General features: G+C 33.7%; 1 protein-coding gene across 1 annotated transcript in view; it reads left to right on the top strand.

The window, feature by feature from the left end:
• Window positions 1–18,258, top strand: part of LOC118196929 (uncharacterized) — a 33,844-nt gene extending 15,586 nt beyond the window's left edge. The window contains exons 2-5 of the mRNA XM_035368401.2: window positions 6,920–7,311; window positions 11,637–12,046; window positions 12,310–12,458; window positions 17,169–18,258. Coding sequence (XP_035224292.1) covers window positions 6,920–7,311; window positions 11,637–12,046; window positions 12,310–12,458; window positions 17,169–17,371 — 1,154 coding nt within the window. The 3' untranslated portion in view covers window positions 17,372–18,258. The remainder of the gene's footprint in view (window positions 1–6,919; window positions 7,312–11,636; window positions 12,047–12,309; window positions 12,459–17,168) is intronic.
• Window positions 18,259–20,563: the final 2,305 nt, after the last annotated feature.

Genomic DNA, 20,563 nt, shown 5'->3' with positions numbered 1-20,563 from the left:
AAATGAAAAATGTGATACACTGATAACATTCCTCCTCATATGCTATGTGTAACGTGTATACGAGCCAGTTTCCCTTAAAAGTCCTCCACGAAGGCATCCCTCCCTTAAGGCAGATAGCCCTCGAGTGCTTTGCCGTAATCTAATAAACCAAACCAAAACCAAACCTGATATGCTAAGAGCTGCTGTTGAGAACGCAATAACATGATTTAACTTGCTTTCGGAAAATGCTGGACGCTACATTGAACATGCTTTGTAACACGTTTCGGAAGATATTAAACGCATTTTAAACAGATGTTTTCGTGTCTTATTTCATTTAACAATATTGTATACAGCGCCATTTTCCCCCTGGTGGTGAGTTTTTGAACTCTTTTTTTTTCCGCGGAAAATAAATTCTCATAACCTCATTTACACGATTCCCAAGTTTGATAACATTTGGTCCGGTAGTTTTCTTTTATGACCATTTCAAATTGAAACTTTAATTATAACCACTATGTAAATTAAACTTTAAAAGTTTGACAGTTTGGTTCAAGTCCCAGCTTTAAAAATATATATATAAATATAATCTTTTATATTAATTCTCTTAGAAAAAATGTTTTAAGAAGCTAATTTTTCTCTCTCGTTCTAGACTGTATAAAAAAAACATGATCTTTAGTATGATTTAAATTGTTTCAGCCGATATAAGAATCGGGTTACTCTGTGGTGCAGAATAAACCCTGCTGGACTGTTTTATTTCTTTGTCATTTAGCAAAAATCTTTTAATTAAAATATTTATTCTTTGGACTTCGCTTTAAACTTTATTTATAGCTAAAATGACTAGAAAATGAAAAGCTGTCTTTAGCTGAAACGCAATTCATATAATTGATATTTTAAAAAATTGACAAGAATGCAAAATGTATGGAAGTCTAGCAGTCGAAAAATCTTAATTTTCTTGTGTGAGCACTGAAAATAACTGTAGAAGGAAAGAAGAAAATTAGGGAGAAAAGTAAGCAAAAATTTGCAGGGAAATTTGGCTGTCAGACATACCAAGATGTTCAAAAAGTTGGACGCTTTCGAATATACTTTCAGGATACTTCAAAGAATTTAGGTGTTCAAAGAGAAAACACTTGGACGTGTACACCAGCAAATACCATCAATTGAGCTTGTGTTAACAGAAAAGACAAAACGATATCATTGCAGATTAAAGTGAAGAGCGACTGGTTTTAAACTATATGGTTGTGTAAATTACGTTATAGAACATCATATCGTATCTTAAATGGTTAATCCTATGATTTTCTCAGTCGATTTATTGAAGATTCAGGAGTTTATCCAGTGATGTATGTGGATGTCACCTAAAGATGTTTTTTTTCCCTTCCTGATGAAACAGCGGCCGAGCGGTAAAGTCGCCGAACACTGGTAGTTCGGTCCGAGGTTCGAATCCCGCGAACGGGCTGGCTGTATGGGCGTTTTCGTGGTTTCCCCATGTGTAACGTGTATGCGAGCCAGTTTCCTTTAGAAAGTCCTCCAGGAAGGCATCCCTCCCCTTAGGCAGATAGCCGTAGTGTGCTTTGTCATAATAAATTAAACCAAAACCTTTTGATGAAACCAGTCTTTGCTTTCGTCTCATACCTTTAAAATGTTTAGCCTCTAAAGACTGATAAAGGCTCTGACGAAATACTTCGTGAAGAACTTTCTAAGAGAAACCAGCTGTCATACGCGGTACACATGAGAAAATCCACGAAAATGCCCATGCAACCAGCCCGTTTACCGGGGTTCGAACCCCGGAGTGAACTACCAGTGTTCAGCAACTTTACCGCTCGGCCGTTTGTGGGCTTTTATGAAATGGAAGGCGATAACTTTATTTAAAATGATTGTCAGAAATACCAAAATGTTTCGAAAAGTTGGATACTTTTCAATATACTTTCAGAATGCTTAAAGAAAAAGAGAAGAAAAATCAATTTTTTCGTAAAATTTAGCATTCGTATTTTTTAAATTTAAAACTTTTCAATCTTATGATATTTAATTCTTGCGATTTAAAAAAAAAAAAATAGTTGACTAAAATATGAATAACATTTTAAGAAACCAAATGTAGGATAAAATTGTGTAAAGCAATGGGCACAATGATAAAACTGTTTAAAGCAGTGTATACAAGTCATCCTAAGTTAAAATATCAGTTATAGATCTCTCTTATTTATATATATTTTTTCTGAACGGAACATTGAAAGGCGTGTAAAACTGTACTTTACTGTATTTTCTCTTTTAATATAGTATGCAGTTTTCAAACGCATCGTAGTCTCTGTGTTACAAAGAATTTTTCCGAAAGAAACGCAGTTCAAATAAATAAAATCAAATTCTGGAAAATTGATATTAATAAATATATTTAAAATGCTCAGTTTGAAGGAATAAATAGAAAATTTTAAAACAATTATCTGAAGAGACAATGCAACACAAACAATTAAAATAAAAGTATAAAAATTTAAAAATGACCTAAAATAAAAACTATGCGAAAAATATATATAAAGAAAACTATTTGAAAAAAAAAATAAATAAAAATAAATGAACGCTGCACCTTTATTTCCGCAGTTCGAATAGGTAAATGGAAATTTTTAAAACAGTTATTCGGAAAAAAAAAAAAAAAAGTGCAACTTAAACAATTAAAATGAAATTCGAAAAAGAAAAAATTACTTAAAATAATAAGTTATAATTAAAAATATAATATAAAGAATATTATTTGGAAAAAAGGAACGATGGTGACTTTTTTTCCTCTCATGGGAAAGGAAACTAGGTTGCCATATATTAAGAAGTTCGCCAAGTAAAGAATTCTTGGCGCAAACTGACAAAAAAGTGCCAACATAAATTTGTGAATTTCTCCGTAAATTTCGCTCCAAATTTTACAAAATTTCATATTTAGGCGTAATTTGAGTCGTAGAATCGAAATATGTAAAAAAAATTGGTATGTTATTTCAGAAAAAGTCCGATTTTGTGTCAAAATACCTATGTTAGTTATGAATAGTGCTATATATAAATCTAATATATATCCTAAGTCGCGCTTTCGAGACATGAAGAACGCAATTTGAATTTTTGTCAATCGGCCCAGTAGATCGGGAGATATAGGACTGTCCCATTTTTTTTTTTTTTTTTTTGAGCAGTGCACAAACACACTGAATGTTGAAAAATAACACTTAGTGTTACTCCTGAGATTAGGATCAAACACAATGTACTGTTCATAATCTGAATTTAAATTGTTTGAAAATTTTAAGGTTCTTTCTCAGACTTCTTTTTTTTTTTTTTTTTTTTTTTTTTTTTTTTTTTTCATTTTTAAAAGCTACCTTTTGATATAAGATTTTAAGTCCAAATCTTCCTTAATTCCGTGAACATTCAATTTTTTAATCTGTCAGGTTTCCAATAACCTGACGGATAAAAGCTACAAGCCATTCTTACTACAAGCTTTCGTTTAACTATTACGTTCATGACATGTATGCTTCTCTTCCAAACTCCTTTCCCAAATTTTGATTCATATCAACGGCAACAATATATGCACAATTTTATTCTTAAAATTGTTGTAAATAATAGTTGTATCAAAAGTGATGGTCTTCCCCCCCCCCGCAGAGAAATACGAAAGTGTATTTTCATTGTAGCATTTAATTCGCTATTTATCCCAGATACCATAGTTACTCATTACTTTGAATAACTAGAGTTTTACTTTCATTCTAGATGTATTAAATTCATGATCTATTATTAATTCATTTGAAGCATTGATTCCTTTTGTGCTATTTGTTCTAATTATATAGCACTCTGCCGACCATAAATTTTCCCGCAGATTAAATACAGAAAAGCGAAGTTGTATCAATTACGTTAATTTCTTTTACTGCAAATCTGAAAGAAAAAAAAACAGTCCAGCTTTTTAAAACCTGTACTAAGTTATTTTTAAAGTTTAAAAGAAAACAGCGGAGGTAATTTTAGAGTATCTCATTTTTTTTTTTTTTTTTTTTTTCCCTTCCTCTTATTCTCTTCCGAAAGAGAATTAAAAAATTGTTTTCCTTCGGTGAGCTAAATTCTTTTGGGACTTTTTTTCCTCCCCTTCCCTTGGAAAAAGATCTTTGAGACTATTCTTTGAGATTATTTTATGCACTTTGCTTTCTACAGCGCATGAATTGTTATACTGAGTTATATTTAAAGCTGTTAGTTTTATAGAGCTAAAATCATAATAGTGGTTTACGCTAAAACCGAAATAAAAACAAAATGCAAAATTCATATGAAATTAACTCATATCTCACTATACTTGTAAACGCATTTCGTCTTCACTGAATGGAATGATATTAAAAAAAAAATTAAAAAGAAGAAGTATCTTCTGTAATGTATTAGAATTTGTACAAATTTTTCATGGAGAAATCTTAGGCAGGAACGCAAGTCATTTAGATGAAATTCAACTTTTTCAAATTTAGATGAAAAATATTACACTTAAAATATTGTTGCGTGCTTACGGGTTCGTAATAGATTGAATGCACGCAGAACCGGTGAGAGATTGATAAAATGTATTTCACCAACAGAAACACTTCAAATTCTGGAACATTCTACAAAATGCTGCAACAGCTCTTCACAGTATCACAGAGTATATTTCAAACTACTAAGAACAGTTAATAGTCAAACTACTCAGTAGTTATGCTTCAAACTACTAAGAACGTTAAACACAATCAATGCAAAGCGCATCTAAAGACCGAAGCTCACATGGAGATATCTCAATACACCGACTCACGCTAAACTGAACAATTCAGAAACTGATGCTCTCTTCGGTTTTATATAGTTTTCCCCCAGCCACCGAGAAATCTCTAGGACCTCCAATTCTCGAAATTACTGGAAGGCATACTTCGGGCCGGATACGGTTGCAGTTATATATGGAGATCAATTACATTTATTCAGCCACAATACCAATTACTTTTATACACGAACCAGACCAAAATGTCGCCAAGTTTGGCGAATTTTAGCTATTTCTTACCAAATTTGGCGACAAAATTAGTCGCCAAATCCAACGCCAGCCTTGGCGATACCTCGCTAAATTGGCGAGATAGCGATTTACCTCAATGTTAAAAATAGACTTGCCCCTGTAATTTAATTTTTCCGGCACAGCATCGTTTTTTTTTCAAACATTTCATATTACATTATGCAAGAAATACTACAATTCACATACGATTTCACTAAAATTATTTACATATATACAAAATTCGTAACAATATTTAGATTGTCGACGATTTTGTCAAATTTGACAAATATTTTTCTTCGAAAAAATTAATTCCTTTATACATTAGTATCCAGTTACTGTACCGCTAAGTTTATTTAAGGAAACTAGGTTATTTTTAGTTAAAAAAATAACTAAATACTTTTTTCATATACTTTTACCGAATATTTTATTTAAATATTCATGAAATATAAATGTCGATTAAACTGCCTTTAATAATCAAAAACAACGAACATTGACTTACTTTCCTTTTACGCTATTGAAGTCAGAAGATTTTTTTAGCAAATTTAAAGCTAATTACTGATTTATTTTCGTAATTCATGATCACAATGTTTATTCAATATCTGTAAAATTAGCCTTCTTCTGAAATTTGCATCGCCATGAAGTTTTACATAGTAGCACTTCACTAACTTTCTTTCAGACTGTTTCATGGAAAAATAGCTGCCTGAAATCGAATAGGTGGCATTGGGAATAGATTCGATGAAATATCCTATTTGAAAAGATATATAAACTTTGAACAAAATTCAACAATGGAATAATGGAAAAACACCTACCGATAAGCGTTGGATTCAATTTTTAATTTTTTTTATTGAAAATCTTATTCTTTGTCATATAATCATATTTCACAAATGAGAATCACATTTAACAAAAATTCTAAAATTCGCGCTTTGTTTACCTGATACCAATGCAGATGTTAAAAGGGTATTTCCTGTTATAAATAATTTGTAGATAACAAAACAAAAACAAACCCCCCCCGCTCAAAAAAAAAAAAAAAAAAAAAAAAAAAACTCAGTTAAACGCTGATACCGTCAAGGCAATGTCTATAACTAAGAGCAATTTCGAGTGCAATACTTGCGAAGATTTCAAAGAACAAATTGAAAATTGAGATGGATTAGTTATTTTATTTATTAAATTTTTATTATTTTGTTTCAAAACACAGCTAATCATTTGAATGAATTATTTATAGTTTTAATTAATTGTTTATTGTATTTGTATGTTTCGCTTTCATTTATTTATTGATTTTAATTTTTGGGGGGGTTGATTGATGGATGTATGTCCCCGACTGGCCTACGAAAAAAATGATTACCTTGAAGCATATTCACTATCTCTGTTTTAAAGTGCTTGTGCTGTTTCACAAGCAATAGGTCACTTCGAAATCTCTCCAGTAGTAGTATTAAGAGAAGTTGAAAGGAAACTATTAGCATTAACTTAAAATATTAAAACTTACGGTTCATAAATACAGTAAAAGTAATGTGCTAGAATTTCAGTAGGATTAAAATATTCAATCGTACATCTAAATCATCATACTATATCTAAATCATCATAATCTTCTATGAACATCTTACATATAAAGAAACCTACCATACACAAAAAATTGCTTAGTTAAGTGAACCAAAACTGTTTTTTTTCACAAGTTTGATGCTACACCGCTTAGGATAAAAATTCAGATCTTTTCAGTCCTATCCCTGTATTGTTTTGCACTGCATATAAAATAAAAGTCATTTTTATATACATTTTATAAAATCGCTATTTATTTTATTAAAAAACTTGAGTGTGCTTTGTTTTCTTCAAATTATGAAATGAATTATTAGTCATTATTCTTCAAATTATGAAATCTCTATATAAATAAAGGATACGTGTATCTGCATTCTTTCATATTAAATGTTTATCTAAAATGGTTTCTTTTTTTTTTTTTTTTTTTTTCAGTTATCATTCTTGTGCATTCTACAGCAAGTTGGGCAGGTGATCCTTGTCCACCAAAGGGGGAGCTTCCTCACTGTACTTGCACTCGCAAGCCAATAGAAATTGCTTCTGAGCCTTTAATTAATGTAACTACATTAGTTCCCCTAAGACCTCAGAGATCTGTGAAGACTGCCGAAACTCCATTTCCGGAGCATCCAAACAATACAGCATTTTATACGATAGTGGACTGTAAAGTTTCAAAATCTTTGGTTGCTTTGGAGGAAGCTGTCGCCACCGCTCTGAACAGAAAATGGGTGGACAAACTAATCGTTACCAATGTCCCACCAAAAAATGAGCATACTCTTGCCAGATTACCAAAAAGCTGGCTCAAGAACGTGCGCGTCAAACAGTTTGAGGTTAGTGCTCTGAAATTATGTTATCTTCTGACCTAACTAGTAATAAAAATAATGAATATTTTGTTAAAAATTCATTAGTCACAAATTTTAATAAAAATTTTTTAAATGTTTAAAATTTTTACACATACTAACACATACTATTTATTTAGCCCACCAGCGGCTGAGCATTAAAATCGTTGAACACTAGTTGTTCCAACCTGGGTTTGATTCCAGGCGAACAGGCTGGCTGCATGGGCGTTTTGCGGTTTTCCCCATGTGTAACGTTTATAAGAGCCAGTTTCCCTTAAAACGTCCTCCATGAAGGCATCCATTCCCTTAGGCAGACAGCCCTAGTATGCTTTGCCGAAATCTTAATCTCACTAAACCACACTATTGTATCTAAGTATGTGTAAAAATTAATTAAAATCTGAAATTGTTTTCTTTCCCTGGAAGTGCGTGTCTCAGCAACTGCCGCACTCAGCATGATAGAAAATGACAGAGGCAACAGTATTATCATTTGTGACCTTAAACATAGCAGAACTCCAATGATCGTTATTCTAGATATACGGAATTCCGTTACTTTGTAGAGTCATTTTGAGAACTTTCTGAAGTCTGGAAACGTGAAAAATCAGCAACGCTCTCTCTCTCGCCGGGATTCAAACTCCAAACTTTGTGATTGCTAGCGGATATACTTCCCAATTACGAAGTTACGCGATGAGCAGGGGCAAAAGCTTTACAATCTGAACCGAAGGCAATTAGTACTTGTAACCTCAGCTTGTCTTTTTAATATTTCTGCTCACTGAGAGAAAGTTTAAATGGGATTTTTTTTTTACTTAACCTTGGACGTTTGGTAACTTCAGCTGTAGATTCATAATCAGAGCAACAAGGCAAAATAAATCTTTTATGCTAAAAGCTGAGAAAACAATAACGGGCACTTCTGAATTTGTGTGTACATCCTATGAAAATCAAGCATCAACACACGCTATAATACTTTTCCTACTGGAGTCAATTATTTCGCAACGACTCGGCAGATGCTGACAAATGATTGAAAAAAAATGTAATTTCATAAGAAAATTGTTGGTGAATTACTAGTAAACTGCATATTCTGGTAAGATTTCACAGATTATCCTTGATAAAAGCTCGCCGTTAGCGTAGTAAAACATCTTCTCGTTTGATTGACACTAGTTTTTTATGCCCGTGGTTTCAAATTCAAACTGCATGCAGGCCGAATGCGCGATCTGAAAGATCTGATGGGCAAATTTATTTTATTTCATTTATTTGTTTTTATTTTATTTTTATTTATTTACTTTACCAAAATGAAATTTTTTTAACAAAACAAATTCGTTATTTAAAATTTTATTCTCTGAATATTTCTAAAAATGCGCATAAGCAGTAATGATAATGACGTAGGGAAAGCAAAATTCAATTTATATTTACTTTCTCTCTGAAACCTAGTAGAGATACTGGGTTATTTTTAGAAAGCAGAGAAGATGAAAAATTAGCAACGCCTTCGCCGGGAATCGAACCGCGGACGTGCTAGACATGCAGACCCACTACACCACGAAGGCTCGCTAAGAAGGCAAGAGAAATACCTTATAATCTAAAAGCTGGTATCTGCAAGAAATTTCTGATGATTTTATTTTGTAACCCAAAGGTATTGATAGATAAATATTAAATTTAAATCAAATATTTATTTTAAATAATTCTAATATGCAGAATTAACCAATAATAAAATAGTTTTAACTTAAGCTAAGCAAATCTGAAAACTTTCCAATTGGGACAAAACTTAAGGTTAAATAATAACAACCTATTATCTTTCTTTTTATTTATTAAATTTTTCTTTGACGCATGTGAGAAACATACATATATTTGCATGTAAGTATTATTTTTTTTTATTTATTGTTACAACTTTCAGCACTTCATAACGTTTCAGTTTTGATAAAGTTTGTAATGCTGGAGAAAAATTACTAGAACTATCTTTATGACGAATTGCACTTGCTCATCGGCTTTCTTAGACTGACTAATTTTCAATTGTCGAAAAAATGTTTATATACAAATGTATTCCCAAACAAAGAGACTATTCTTATTGCAAAAATTCATAACTAAAGGTAACTAACTATCTCTTGAAAAGTAGGAAAAAAGTTTCAAATCTGTATCTTCGAATCTTTTGAAATCAGATCTTTTTCTTTAGATCTTGGAAAATATTTATATCACAGTGTAAATTAATTAGCTCCATCTGTAAATTTTCTGGGCATTAACTACGTCCGTTCTTAATGGTAATGAAAATAATGGGGAATTGTATTAAAAGTCATTAAAATCTTAAATCTTACTACAAATTATTGGTATACTATTTAATGTCATTCGCGGGCCGTACGCAGGCAGCCAGGTTGAGAAAACTGCCTCATGCCATCCCTTGGCAAAATGCAATTACCATCAAGTTGTTTATTGCAAAGAAAAAAAAAAAAAAAAAAATACTATTCTCCCTAATCTCTTCTTTCACTTAACTGAACTAGAATCTGCGGATTACTTTGTGCTCCTTATAGTGAAATCGCTCATTGCAGAAAACATTTCAGAAATAATGAAATGCAAAGGATAAAAAAAAAAAAAAAACATTCTAATAATTACATCGATTATAGAAATTACGATTTTAGACTATCGATTTAATTACGATTTTAGAAAACATCTAGAAACTCTATGATACACGGAAAAAGGACTAGAAGATATATAGATGAATAATAAGATTTTTCTCTTATATCTTAAATCGTCATTTTTATGTGTTTAGTCCCAAAACTATTGTGTACGTGGCAGTACTTTATTTTCAGAATGGAAATTAATAATCCTACAAAAACTTAAGTTTAACGTTTCCCAGGATTTTAATCGTAAACCGTACGGTAGGGTTGATGACCTTCGTCGGCTTGCAGTTTCAGCTTTTGACGTCATGGTTATTTACGTTCGCACAGTTCGCACATTATAATAGGCTTGTCTAACGTGTTGCATTTTTGAGTTGACTCTAGCTCAGAAAGTTAGAGTTTTATTTAACACAGAAATATACTTTTTATGTCTACTAATTACACATTATACATAATGGATAAGTAAAAAAAAATATTTCTGAATATAAAATTTACATGTCATTAATAAAACTCCAAGTATTTTTAATTTATCTACGTCAAATTGAAACACTACGTTCATTGACGTTAACGCTCCAAAGCACTTAAGGGTAGGAAGAAAAAGCATGCATTCATTGCATCGAAATGGTTTTTCTAGGTTTTTCGTTTTCAATTTATATGTATTTTTACTTCTCAACTGTATTTAAAAATTTTTCATACAATTAATTTTTACGTAGAATGTTACTGAAGTTCAGTTTAAGAACTAGTGAAAATCATAACGTGCAAAGTGAAGAAAAAAGTACTTGGATTCAAGTTTTTTTATTTATTAATTTTCTTTTTGTAAAACAATGCGTGATAAAAATCCTGTAAACTTCTTTTTTTCATTCATAGTTTATTTTCTTTACATGAAGACTTTAAGTGATCAAATAAATGAAACTGCTGATCAAATAATTCTGACTTCCAGCAAAAGAGTTTAGTTGCAGTAAAGTTCTTTTTGTATTCATCAGATGTATTATGAATAATGATCCCCTTTTCTTTTATTATGATTGGTAAATTCTGGATGTAGTGTTCTGTTCTAATAGTGTGCTGTTCTAATAGTGGGCTGTTCAACATTGCCAACGAAACATTCATATGAAAAATGCCTTTTAAACGTCATGACTTCAGAAACAAAGCTGCGTAAATTAAAGTGTTCAGTTTTATTCATTTAATTTTTAGAAAAAAGGCTTAATAATATAAGCCTTTTTAAAATATAAGAAATATGTAAAAAAATACATAATACTTAATTCATCGTATAAATGTCTGAAATCTTAACTTTAAGAATCATATGCAAGAAAACTGAGATTCCTTGCTGTATCTGTTTTTGCCTTTGCCGTGTGTTATAATAACGAAACATAACACACGGCAAAGGCAAAAATAGCGCAAGTACAGGTAATAAGGAAGGCCAGAAGATGTAAAAGCACCATATATTATATCAGCATGGCCGAAAATAAAGCCATTTGTTAATTTTATATTTGTACATTTTTCACTGACTTCGTTTTTGGGTATAAAGACTTTTCTGGAACTTTTTTTTTTCGGGAGGGGGCTCAAATTTGAGGTTAGGATACAATAACAAATTGAGCTTTCAACCAAATGCATAAATGCCTTCACAGCTGTATTTTGGTGCTATTGAATGTGAAATATATATATTGATCTGAATTATTTTTTTGTAAAACTATCACATATAAATTTTATTTCTCGTAGGTTCGTGATTCCGTACTGTCGGGAGATTTCATCTGGTATGGCAATCCTTTCGAAGGACAAGCCCAGAGTCTTCTTTGGTTTACGGCAACTCGCTGTTACCTCACCGGTGCTCTTACTTATGAAACGGCCGGAACTGTCAACACTCGGGGCCTGAATTCTCTTCCCCGAATTGAAGGGATAGACCTGACCTACAATCACTTGACCGTAATTACGGCTACAGCTTTTCGATATCCTCCCACAAATTTAACTTCCGTTGATCTGTCCCATAACAGTATTCAAAGTATCGAAAGTAGCACTTTCCATTATTCACCGTTTCTGAAACAAGTAAATCTATCACACAACCTCCTGGAATCCATTTTGAGAGCCATTTTCGCTTCACCTGCGAGAAGCCTGGAGCACATTGATTTAAGGTGAGTACATTAATTTGATTTCAGTGAAAATTTGAATTTTTACATGCTTTGTTAAATACACTTTTAAATTCGAATTAGCAAGCAAAATTAGTAGAATGACAAATCGTATTTCGAAATATGAATTATGCTATAAAATTTTAACTGTATTTCTACATTTACACTTTTGCAAAATCATTTATTACTAGTATTTTTTGCCTTGTTTATATTTATTTATTTATTATTTATGATTGATCATTCGTTTTATTTTATTTATCTGCTTGCAGCTGGAACTCACTCACTGTGTTACCAGCTGACTTTTTTATCAACATGCCAGCTCTGAAAAAGGTTAATTTAGAGAAGAATTTTCTATATTCGATGCCAGAAAAACCATGGGCAGCTATCTGGAAGATGCTAACATATTTGGATATTACAGGTAAAGAAATTCTGCACTTCGTCATTAGATACAGAGATGATAGCAAGTTGCTAAAAGTTTATTCGTCTGTTGCTCATTCGTTTTAAATTTTGCTTCATGTTTACAGGAATAATAGAATAGTAATGTATTTCTTGATGCAAATCCAGCAAGTTAGTAAATTCGCATAGCATTCAAGCAGAAGTTTGAAACATATAACGCTAATATTTTTGCTGTCAAAACTTCTCTCGTAGTCCAATGAAGGAGAAAATCAAATGTGTTTTATTTATTTTTTATGCGGTAAATCAAAAAGAAAATGCTCCAACAAAATCTTTAATCAGGTTTGTGCCGCTATTACTTCTTAAGCGGATCCATGAATTATACCCGAAATATGAACAGCTTACTGCAATTTTACTTAAAAGGAAAAGTTGCAATATCCTTGAAAATTTTTTAAATGGGGGGATAATTAGATTAAAACTAGTATTATTCTGTCCTAAAATAAAGCTAATGACCTCATTTAAAACACCATAGAGAAGTAAAGCTAATAGTCTCATTTAAGACATCATCTTCCTCAAGGTATAAGGGGAGCGATGATATCGTTACGTTATTCTTTTTCTGACACCACTTGTTACGTTATTTTCTTCCTTTACGTTCGTACAGGGTTCGTGCGGATTTGGAGTGAATAACGACGACACTTGACGAAGCATCGAAACACACTTTATTGGCCGGTATTAATCAGAACAACTCCAAAATCACGTTACAGTAGTCGAAGAACTACTACAGACACACTGACACAATCAGCGACACAGCTTCACACTGTCAGGCAATAATGGTGGAGACAGCTTCCTGCAAAGCACCCGACTCTGCTTTCCGGAGTACAGCTCCCGACCCTGCTTGGTCGTTCTCGGAACTCCACGTACTCTCGAGGCTCTCCACGCTATAACTCGCGATGCACTCGATGACACACAGAGCACGGCTCCCGACTCTTCGGTTCAGTCGTTCCCGGAGCTCAGCACGCTCTCTCGACGATGCACTAACCGCGATACACTAACAGACTCCTTCGGTGCACTCGACGAACCACTCGGCACTCCCTGCCCGGCTGTCAACTCGATCGACTTCGCAGGGATTGACTAGCTAGACGAGACACACTTTCAATGAGAGACACACACTGACTAACTGCGGACCAGCAGGGTTTATATAGCTTTCGGCTTGTGTTCGAGAACATTCTGGGCTAAACCGGTAAGAATTCGTTCCAGAAGGTTCTCCATCCGTCCATGGTATATCGCCAATTTTGTCGCCAAATATCGCCGAATGGGCGATTTCACGCCAAATGTGCAACCTTGCCTTCCCTTGCTATTTTATTGCGGGGAAGCCATCCCACCACGCCTGTACATTTCGTAACAATATGATAAAGATTTAAATTCTATCAGTTTTTATTCGTTAGAAATAGACAAGGAAGCAATTTTCATTGATTCGATTTATAACTTATTTAAGGGTTATTTTAAGGATTCTTCGGCTAAAATTCTCAAACTTTGAATAATTTACAGCATTACCAATATTTACTGAATGGGCCAACTTCTCTTTGGAAGCCTCTTCAAGAATTTTTCGTGTTTGCGATGAATGATGAGAACAGCTAATCACAACAGTATGGTAAAGAGAGGGTGCTGCATCTGCAAAATAATGCAGCTTTTATCTTCTCCGAAGTGTGTTATGTAAATTTGACATAAATGAATAAAATAGGGAAATTAATTTAAAGAATTTTTTCAATTGTTTCTGACCAGATTTTCTACTAGGATTGTTTCATTAAATGAAAAATAAAGCTTCGTGATATGATTTTAATCAGTTTTGTTTTCACCGGCAATTACCAAACTTTACTCCTCGTTAATTTTTAAACTTCCCGTATTTTTTCATAGATCATTCATATTTTAATTATTAAACGTGCACTGTTATTGTAGTATCAAAAGAGCACGCAAACACATGTCTTTCTTTATTACCATGTTTCGTCCTTGAAACCTATAAAACATAATGTTCTTTGACTAGTAAGGCAATTCTTGCGCTCACATAAGCCACCACAACTCGTAGAGGTGAAACTCAAAATAACAGTCAAATTTAAGATTTAAAACTAAGACTAGTAGCCGAAGGCTACACAATCGAATTAACGCGAAGTTGGCTCAAACTTCTCACCAGGGTAACAATTTAAATTTCGGCAACTGTAATGTAAAGCCGAAGAATGCAGTTGAGTTAGCATAAACTTAGTAGCGTATCCTCGAAAGGCAGAAACATGCTCAAATCCAACAACCTCACCTTAAATACATTTGACCTGATTTGCATTTTGGTAGGGAAGCGGAAGAGAAAAGTTACAGTAAAGATCTAAATTATAATAACTACTTAGATTAACATAATGTAACATTACACACCTTTTTCTAAAAAACTGAGCCCACCAGCGGCCGAGCGGTGGGCTCAGTTAAGTCGCTGAACGCTGGTAGTTCGGTCCGAGGTTCGAATCCCGCGAACGGGCTGGCTGCGTGGGTGTTTTCGTGGTTTTCCCCATGTGTAACCTGTACACGAGCCAGTTTTCCTTAGAAAGTCCTCCACGAAGGCACCCCTTCCCTTAGGCACACAGCCCTCGAGGCTTTGCGGTAATTACCTAACCTATCCAAAAAAAACTGATCTTCTCTGTTGAATATCATTAGTGGAAAGTGATTGTTTCCATTGGTTTCGAGAAGAATGTAAAATTTCTTATAAAGCTGTATCTATGCGTAGCCTGTTATATTCAAATAAAAAGAAATATTTGTAAAAACGTAAATCAGGACTTCATTTAAATTCCCACAGCTCAGGTTTTTTTTTTTTTTTCCTAAAGATGTCATATTCTCGAAACCTTATAATTTGTCATATTTTAATTAACACTAAGCAATCTGTAAAGCAATGTTTCAGGATGTATTTTGATTTTTCTCAAGAAAATTCATAGCCTAACTGAATATAATTACTGAAAAGTCCTCATAGGTAAACTTTTCCTTGTAGTGACAAAAAAGTTATTTGTACTAATTAAGTAATTGGATTTCTCCGCCGTATGTCTGCAATGGAATTCTTAAGAATTTCGTTTGAATGTTCTGTAAATTACTAGCATTATGATTCCTCACCCAGTTTTTGCTTGAAACCTTGGTTTATATCTTTGTGTTTTAATTCCAAGTAGTCTCTTATAAATTCTCTTTTTTAAATACTTTTTAAAGTTGCGAAACTGTTTCTTGCGGTTTATTTGATACGACAATTTTTTTCGTTGCCATACAACCGGTATTGCGGTTAGCGTCGCTGACTGCCGTGCCGAAGAGCCCGGATTCGAATCCCGAAAAAGACATGGATGTTTGTAAAGGTATAGTGTTCGTGCGGTATGGGGGGCACTTTAAATATGCGGCGAGTCGAAAGTCCTCTCGAGAGGTTTGGGATAGGGGAAGGGGAGGTGGAAGACCCTCGTACCCGTCCGGGGGCGAAAATGAGCCAAATTGCACTGTCATCTGTATGGTACTAAAGGCTGTTGCCAACGACAGGCGCAAACTTGCGCTCCTTGGAGGAATTTCGTGGGCTGGGGCTGACTTTAGGTAAGACAAGTGAATATTAGCAAGAACAGCAAAAACACCATTTCTTTTTCGGTTGCCGCTCTCCACTGAGAGAATAAATCTCTGCTATTTCTTATGCTGCTTAGATGTTAAGGAGTCCTTTTACTTGTTTTCAGCAAGCCACTAGTAGTGATTCTGAAATCAGAGAGCAGAATTAACACTTTTCTTTGGACTCAGGATCATCGTTCTAGCTAATATGTTACATTCAATATTAAGTTGGACGGGCAGTTTTCTTAAAATAGAATTATACCTTTTGATTCTTCTCTCTTTCCGTGTTTTTGTCATTAAATTAATACGGCGATAATCTTGAACTAAATTTTTATCTTCAAAATAAAGAAATTTATACGTTTGTTGTATGGATATTAGAAAATATTAAATCTCAATTGAGTAACAAAACTTATATCTAAGCAGAAGATTTTACAGAGACATCAGGTATTTTTTGAAACAGGAGAGATGAAAAATGAGCAACACCCTCGCCGGGAATCGAACCACGGAGCTCTGGAATACGCGCCCAGCGTGCAGACCACTACACCACAAAGGCACGCTAAGAAGGCTCCCTTTTAAAGGTTGAATGGGGATTAGGGGACCCAATCGTACATCCTGATGGCAGAGAATCGTCATCCACCACCTTTTCTAGTTCGGGCGCCACTGTAGAAATATTAGGTATTTTTTGGAAATAGGAGAGATGAAAAATGAGCAACGCCCTCGCCAGGAATCGAACCGCGGACATCTGGAATACGCGCCCTGCGTGCAGACCACTACAACACGAAGCCATGCTAAAAAGGGAGAAATACCTTATAATTTCATTTCAAAAAGTACACAAAAACAAATATCAGTTTCCTTCGAAATCTAAGCAACTGGGCGTTACTACCACTTAGAACTCACATAAGATAATAAAACACGCAAAGGAAAGACTAGTGATTTTATCCAATTACTTTTTTAATTAGTTACCAATTTCTTCCAACTTGATGAAGATACTCATTTAAATAAAATGTACGTTAAAATATGAAAGTAATTTAATAATGAAATAGTAAATATGTAAATTATAAGGAATTACATTTTTTTTTTTTTTTTTTTTTTTTTTTTTTTTTGTTTGTTTGTTTGTTTGTTTGTTTTATAGGTAATTTCATAGAATGTGACTGCAATTTACTATGGCTGCTGCCAATTATTTCACCGCCAGCCGTCAACGTCACTACTACGCCTGCACCAAAGCCTCTTCCTGGACAAATTATTCGAGGTACTTGCTCACGTATCATGAAACCTACGCTCTTTGCTACAAACTATGAGTTAGTTACCTTGACCAGGGATCGCCTACTGTGTTGATTTCTCCACTTGGTGGAAAAGAAGGTTAAGGCTGATATTTTGTTTACAGATCACAACCAATTGCGTGTGATTAAACATTTTCTTTACTAACTGACTTAAGCGGCATATATATAAAAAAAAAAAAAAAAAAAAAAAAAAAAAAAAAAAAAAAAAAGACAATAAATATTTACTGAGTACTGTGATATTATAAGACGGAAGAAATTAAATAAAGACTAAAACTGTTTTATGAAATGTACACGTAAATTGCCAAGTAAGTTTTCGTTAACGAAGAGAACTGTGGAATTGAGCGTATAATTTGGACTCGGATATTCTTATACAGCAACAACATCCCGTGCAACATCCGGAACAAAATCCTTGTAAATGTATATTATAACGCCTATAAGACTTTGCTTCATTAAACTTTCATTTTATGCTATAAGTTTCTCGATATTTACAAAAAAATGTAGATGCAATAATACTCGAAATATGCCAGGTCTGAAAGAAAATGGCACTATAGTTTAAAAGAAAAAATGTAGTGATCGCTTAAAATACCTTAAAAAATAAGGCAAGAAAATAATGTCATTGTATTTTAGAAGCTGAGTAAGTCCGTTTGGAGTTGTCAATGTCTTAAGTATTCAGCTCGTTGTTTTTGCAAGTATCTGGAAGATTTCTCAAGAAAAAAAAGTTAAATGTATGTTACATTCATGGAGTAATATGTATAATATACCTATGATAAAATAGTAGAATTTGAAATGCAATGTTAAAATTTATTTTTATTAATCTTTCATCTATCATTGTGACTGATTCCTTATAAATTCTTTATTTACTCATATTTTTCATTTAAATCATTCTTTAATATACGTGTGTATATATGTATATGCGAAATTAAAATTTAATTTTCGATTTCATTATTTAATTATGAATTTATTATCCCATTACAATCACATTATTATACAGGCTGTTTCAACAAGAATCACCCGATTTGAAATGCGCATATTATGAAAAATACTGAACATAGAAACTTAAGATTAATTTTATATTACATGACTAATCATAATGTTTTTTGCAAGTTAAATTAAAGATACTCAGTTAAACGTTTCTGTCGACTACCTTCAAAATTCTATCGGTGTCTTTGATTGTATATACTAACGCCTAGTGCACTGAGCGGTAGTTGGTAGAAAATTGGGGTATTGTCGACAAAACTCAGGTTGATCAGTTGTTGACGGGCTGATATTTCGCGAAGCATAGAAACACAAAATGATTTCAGTTACGCAGTCGCCGCATAGACAAAAACGCTGAAATGACGGCCGAAGGAAGAGAATTAGCGCTACATTGTCGCCGACTGCATGAAACTCGAAATTTCCTTCTTTCTAGCTATACATTATTCGATCAAAACGGATAAAAAAACTGGATAATTATGTATTTTTAAACCGGGTGTTTCTTTTTGAAACACTCTGTCTTTTAAATATACAATCACTGTTTACGTATATTGCTTTTTTTCCAAAATTGTTTGCATTGCTATGTAAAACGTGCACTTTTACAAGAGTGCTCACTAGTCCAATTCAAAATGAAATCTTCCTACAGACAAAAGAGGTCATATTATTACAAAATTTCCAGCTGCGGTAAGATAGCTTCCCCGCAAAGCAGGTTTAGGGCTGCCATAAAACAGCAAAGAGAGGCAGGGTTTCCATATTTGGCGAGAAATTGCTCATTTGGTGAAACATTTGGCGACATGCCATAGGCGGATGGAGAACCATCTAGAACGAATTCTTACTGGTTTGGCCCAGAATGTTCTCAAACGCAAGCCGAAAGCTATATAAACCTGCTGCACGCGGATTAGCAGTCAGTTAATAGTCAGTGAGTCAGTTATTGTGTTTGTCAGAGTATATTGGTCGATCACGAGTCTATCCAGTGTCTCGTAGTCTATCGAGTTGATCGTCAGTCTAGTGTCTAGCTGGTCGTCGAATCTATTGCGAGTTGTAGTATAGATAGTGTGGATCGTTGAGGCTGTAGAGCGTATCGTTGAGAGCATGGCAAGTTGTAGCTTGGAGAGTCTCGGGAGTACGTTGAGTTCTGAGAACAACCGAACAGAGTCGGAAGCTGTGTTTTGCCGTGAAGCTGTCTTCACCGTTATCGCCTGAAGGCTGAAGTCTCGAGAGTACGTTGAGTTCCGAGAACGTTCGAACCGACTCGGGAGCTGTATTCTAGTGCTTTGCCGTGAAGCTGTCTTCAACGTTATAGCCTGATAGTCTGAAGGTTGTGTTGCTGATTGTTTCAGCGTGCCTGTGATAGTTTTTCGATGACTGTAAGCGTGTTTTGGGGAGCTGTTCTGAGTAATACTGGCAAATAAATTGTGTTGTAATACTTCACCAAGTGCTGTCGTCAATTATTCCAAATCCTCGAACCCGTGCAAGAACGCAACAATATTTTAATGATCGGTCATGCCAGTGTCACTGAAAATGATTTACTGTTTCTTTATCAGGGTCATATCATTACATGCACCGTACCACATTTTGCACAGATTTCGCAGATCAAGGAACAGGCTCATATTCTCATTATTTCTCTTCCTCTAAAGACACTTCCTCCATAATTCCTTTTATTCTTCTTCTAAAAATGTTCAAGCTTTTTATTGTTGAATTAATTTCTGCGATCCTCTAATAACTCTTCCATGTCTTCACTATTAACTTCGATGCTCAGGGTTTGCCTTGAGACACGATATCATAGATAAGAAAAACGTCCTCAGTGTCAAAGCCTTCAAAATCTACACTTGCAACGCAATATGATTATAATTCCCTCCAGGCTCGTATTGATGTTCTGTAATTCCATCTGAACTGATGTCCATTCGTTGTCATCTTTGTTAAGCTACGGAAAATATTAGAATGTTGCTTTTAGAAGTTCCTGAGCTTTCATTCTGCATCACAAGTTAAAGTCACAAGTCTTTGGAAGTCATTTATCGCCGACTTGAGTTTTTGTAAATACAAATATTGTTCATTATCCGAGGCGTTTTTTCTTCAGATAATTTCAGGGTTTAAATTCTAAAACTAGAAATGTAAAGCGAGCCAGTGCAAGGTCGTTATAAAAAAATAACATAAAATAAATAAGTACGTTAAGAAGTTTAATTATTAAAGTTAAATAAAATGTAAATATAAAAACAAAAGTTAATTATAAAAATTAAATTAATGGCATATTGTTAAATGATGAAATAAGCTACCG

Source organism: Stegodyphus dumicola, chromosome 8 (assembly GCF_044657685.1).
Source record: "Stegodyphus dumicola isolate Sdum_Otavi_A_Nest chromosome 8, ASM4465768v1".
Taxonomy (NCBI): Eukaryota; Metazoa; Arthropoda; class Arachnida; order Araneae; family Eresidae; genus Stegodyphus; species Stegodyphus dumicola.
Note: the sequence above shows the minus strand (reverse complement) of the source record. Positions and strands in the feature narration are given on the sequence as shown.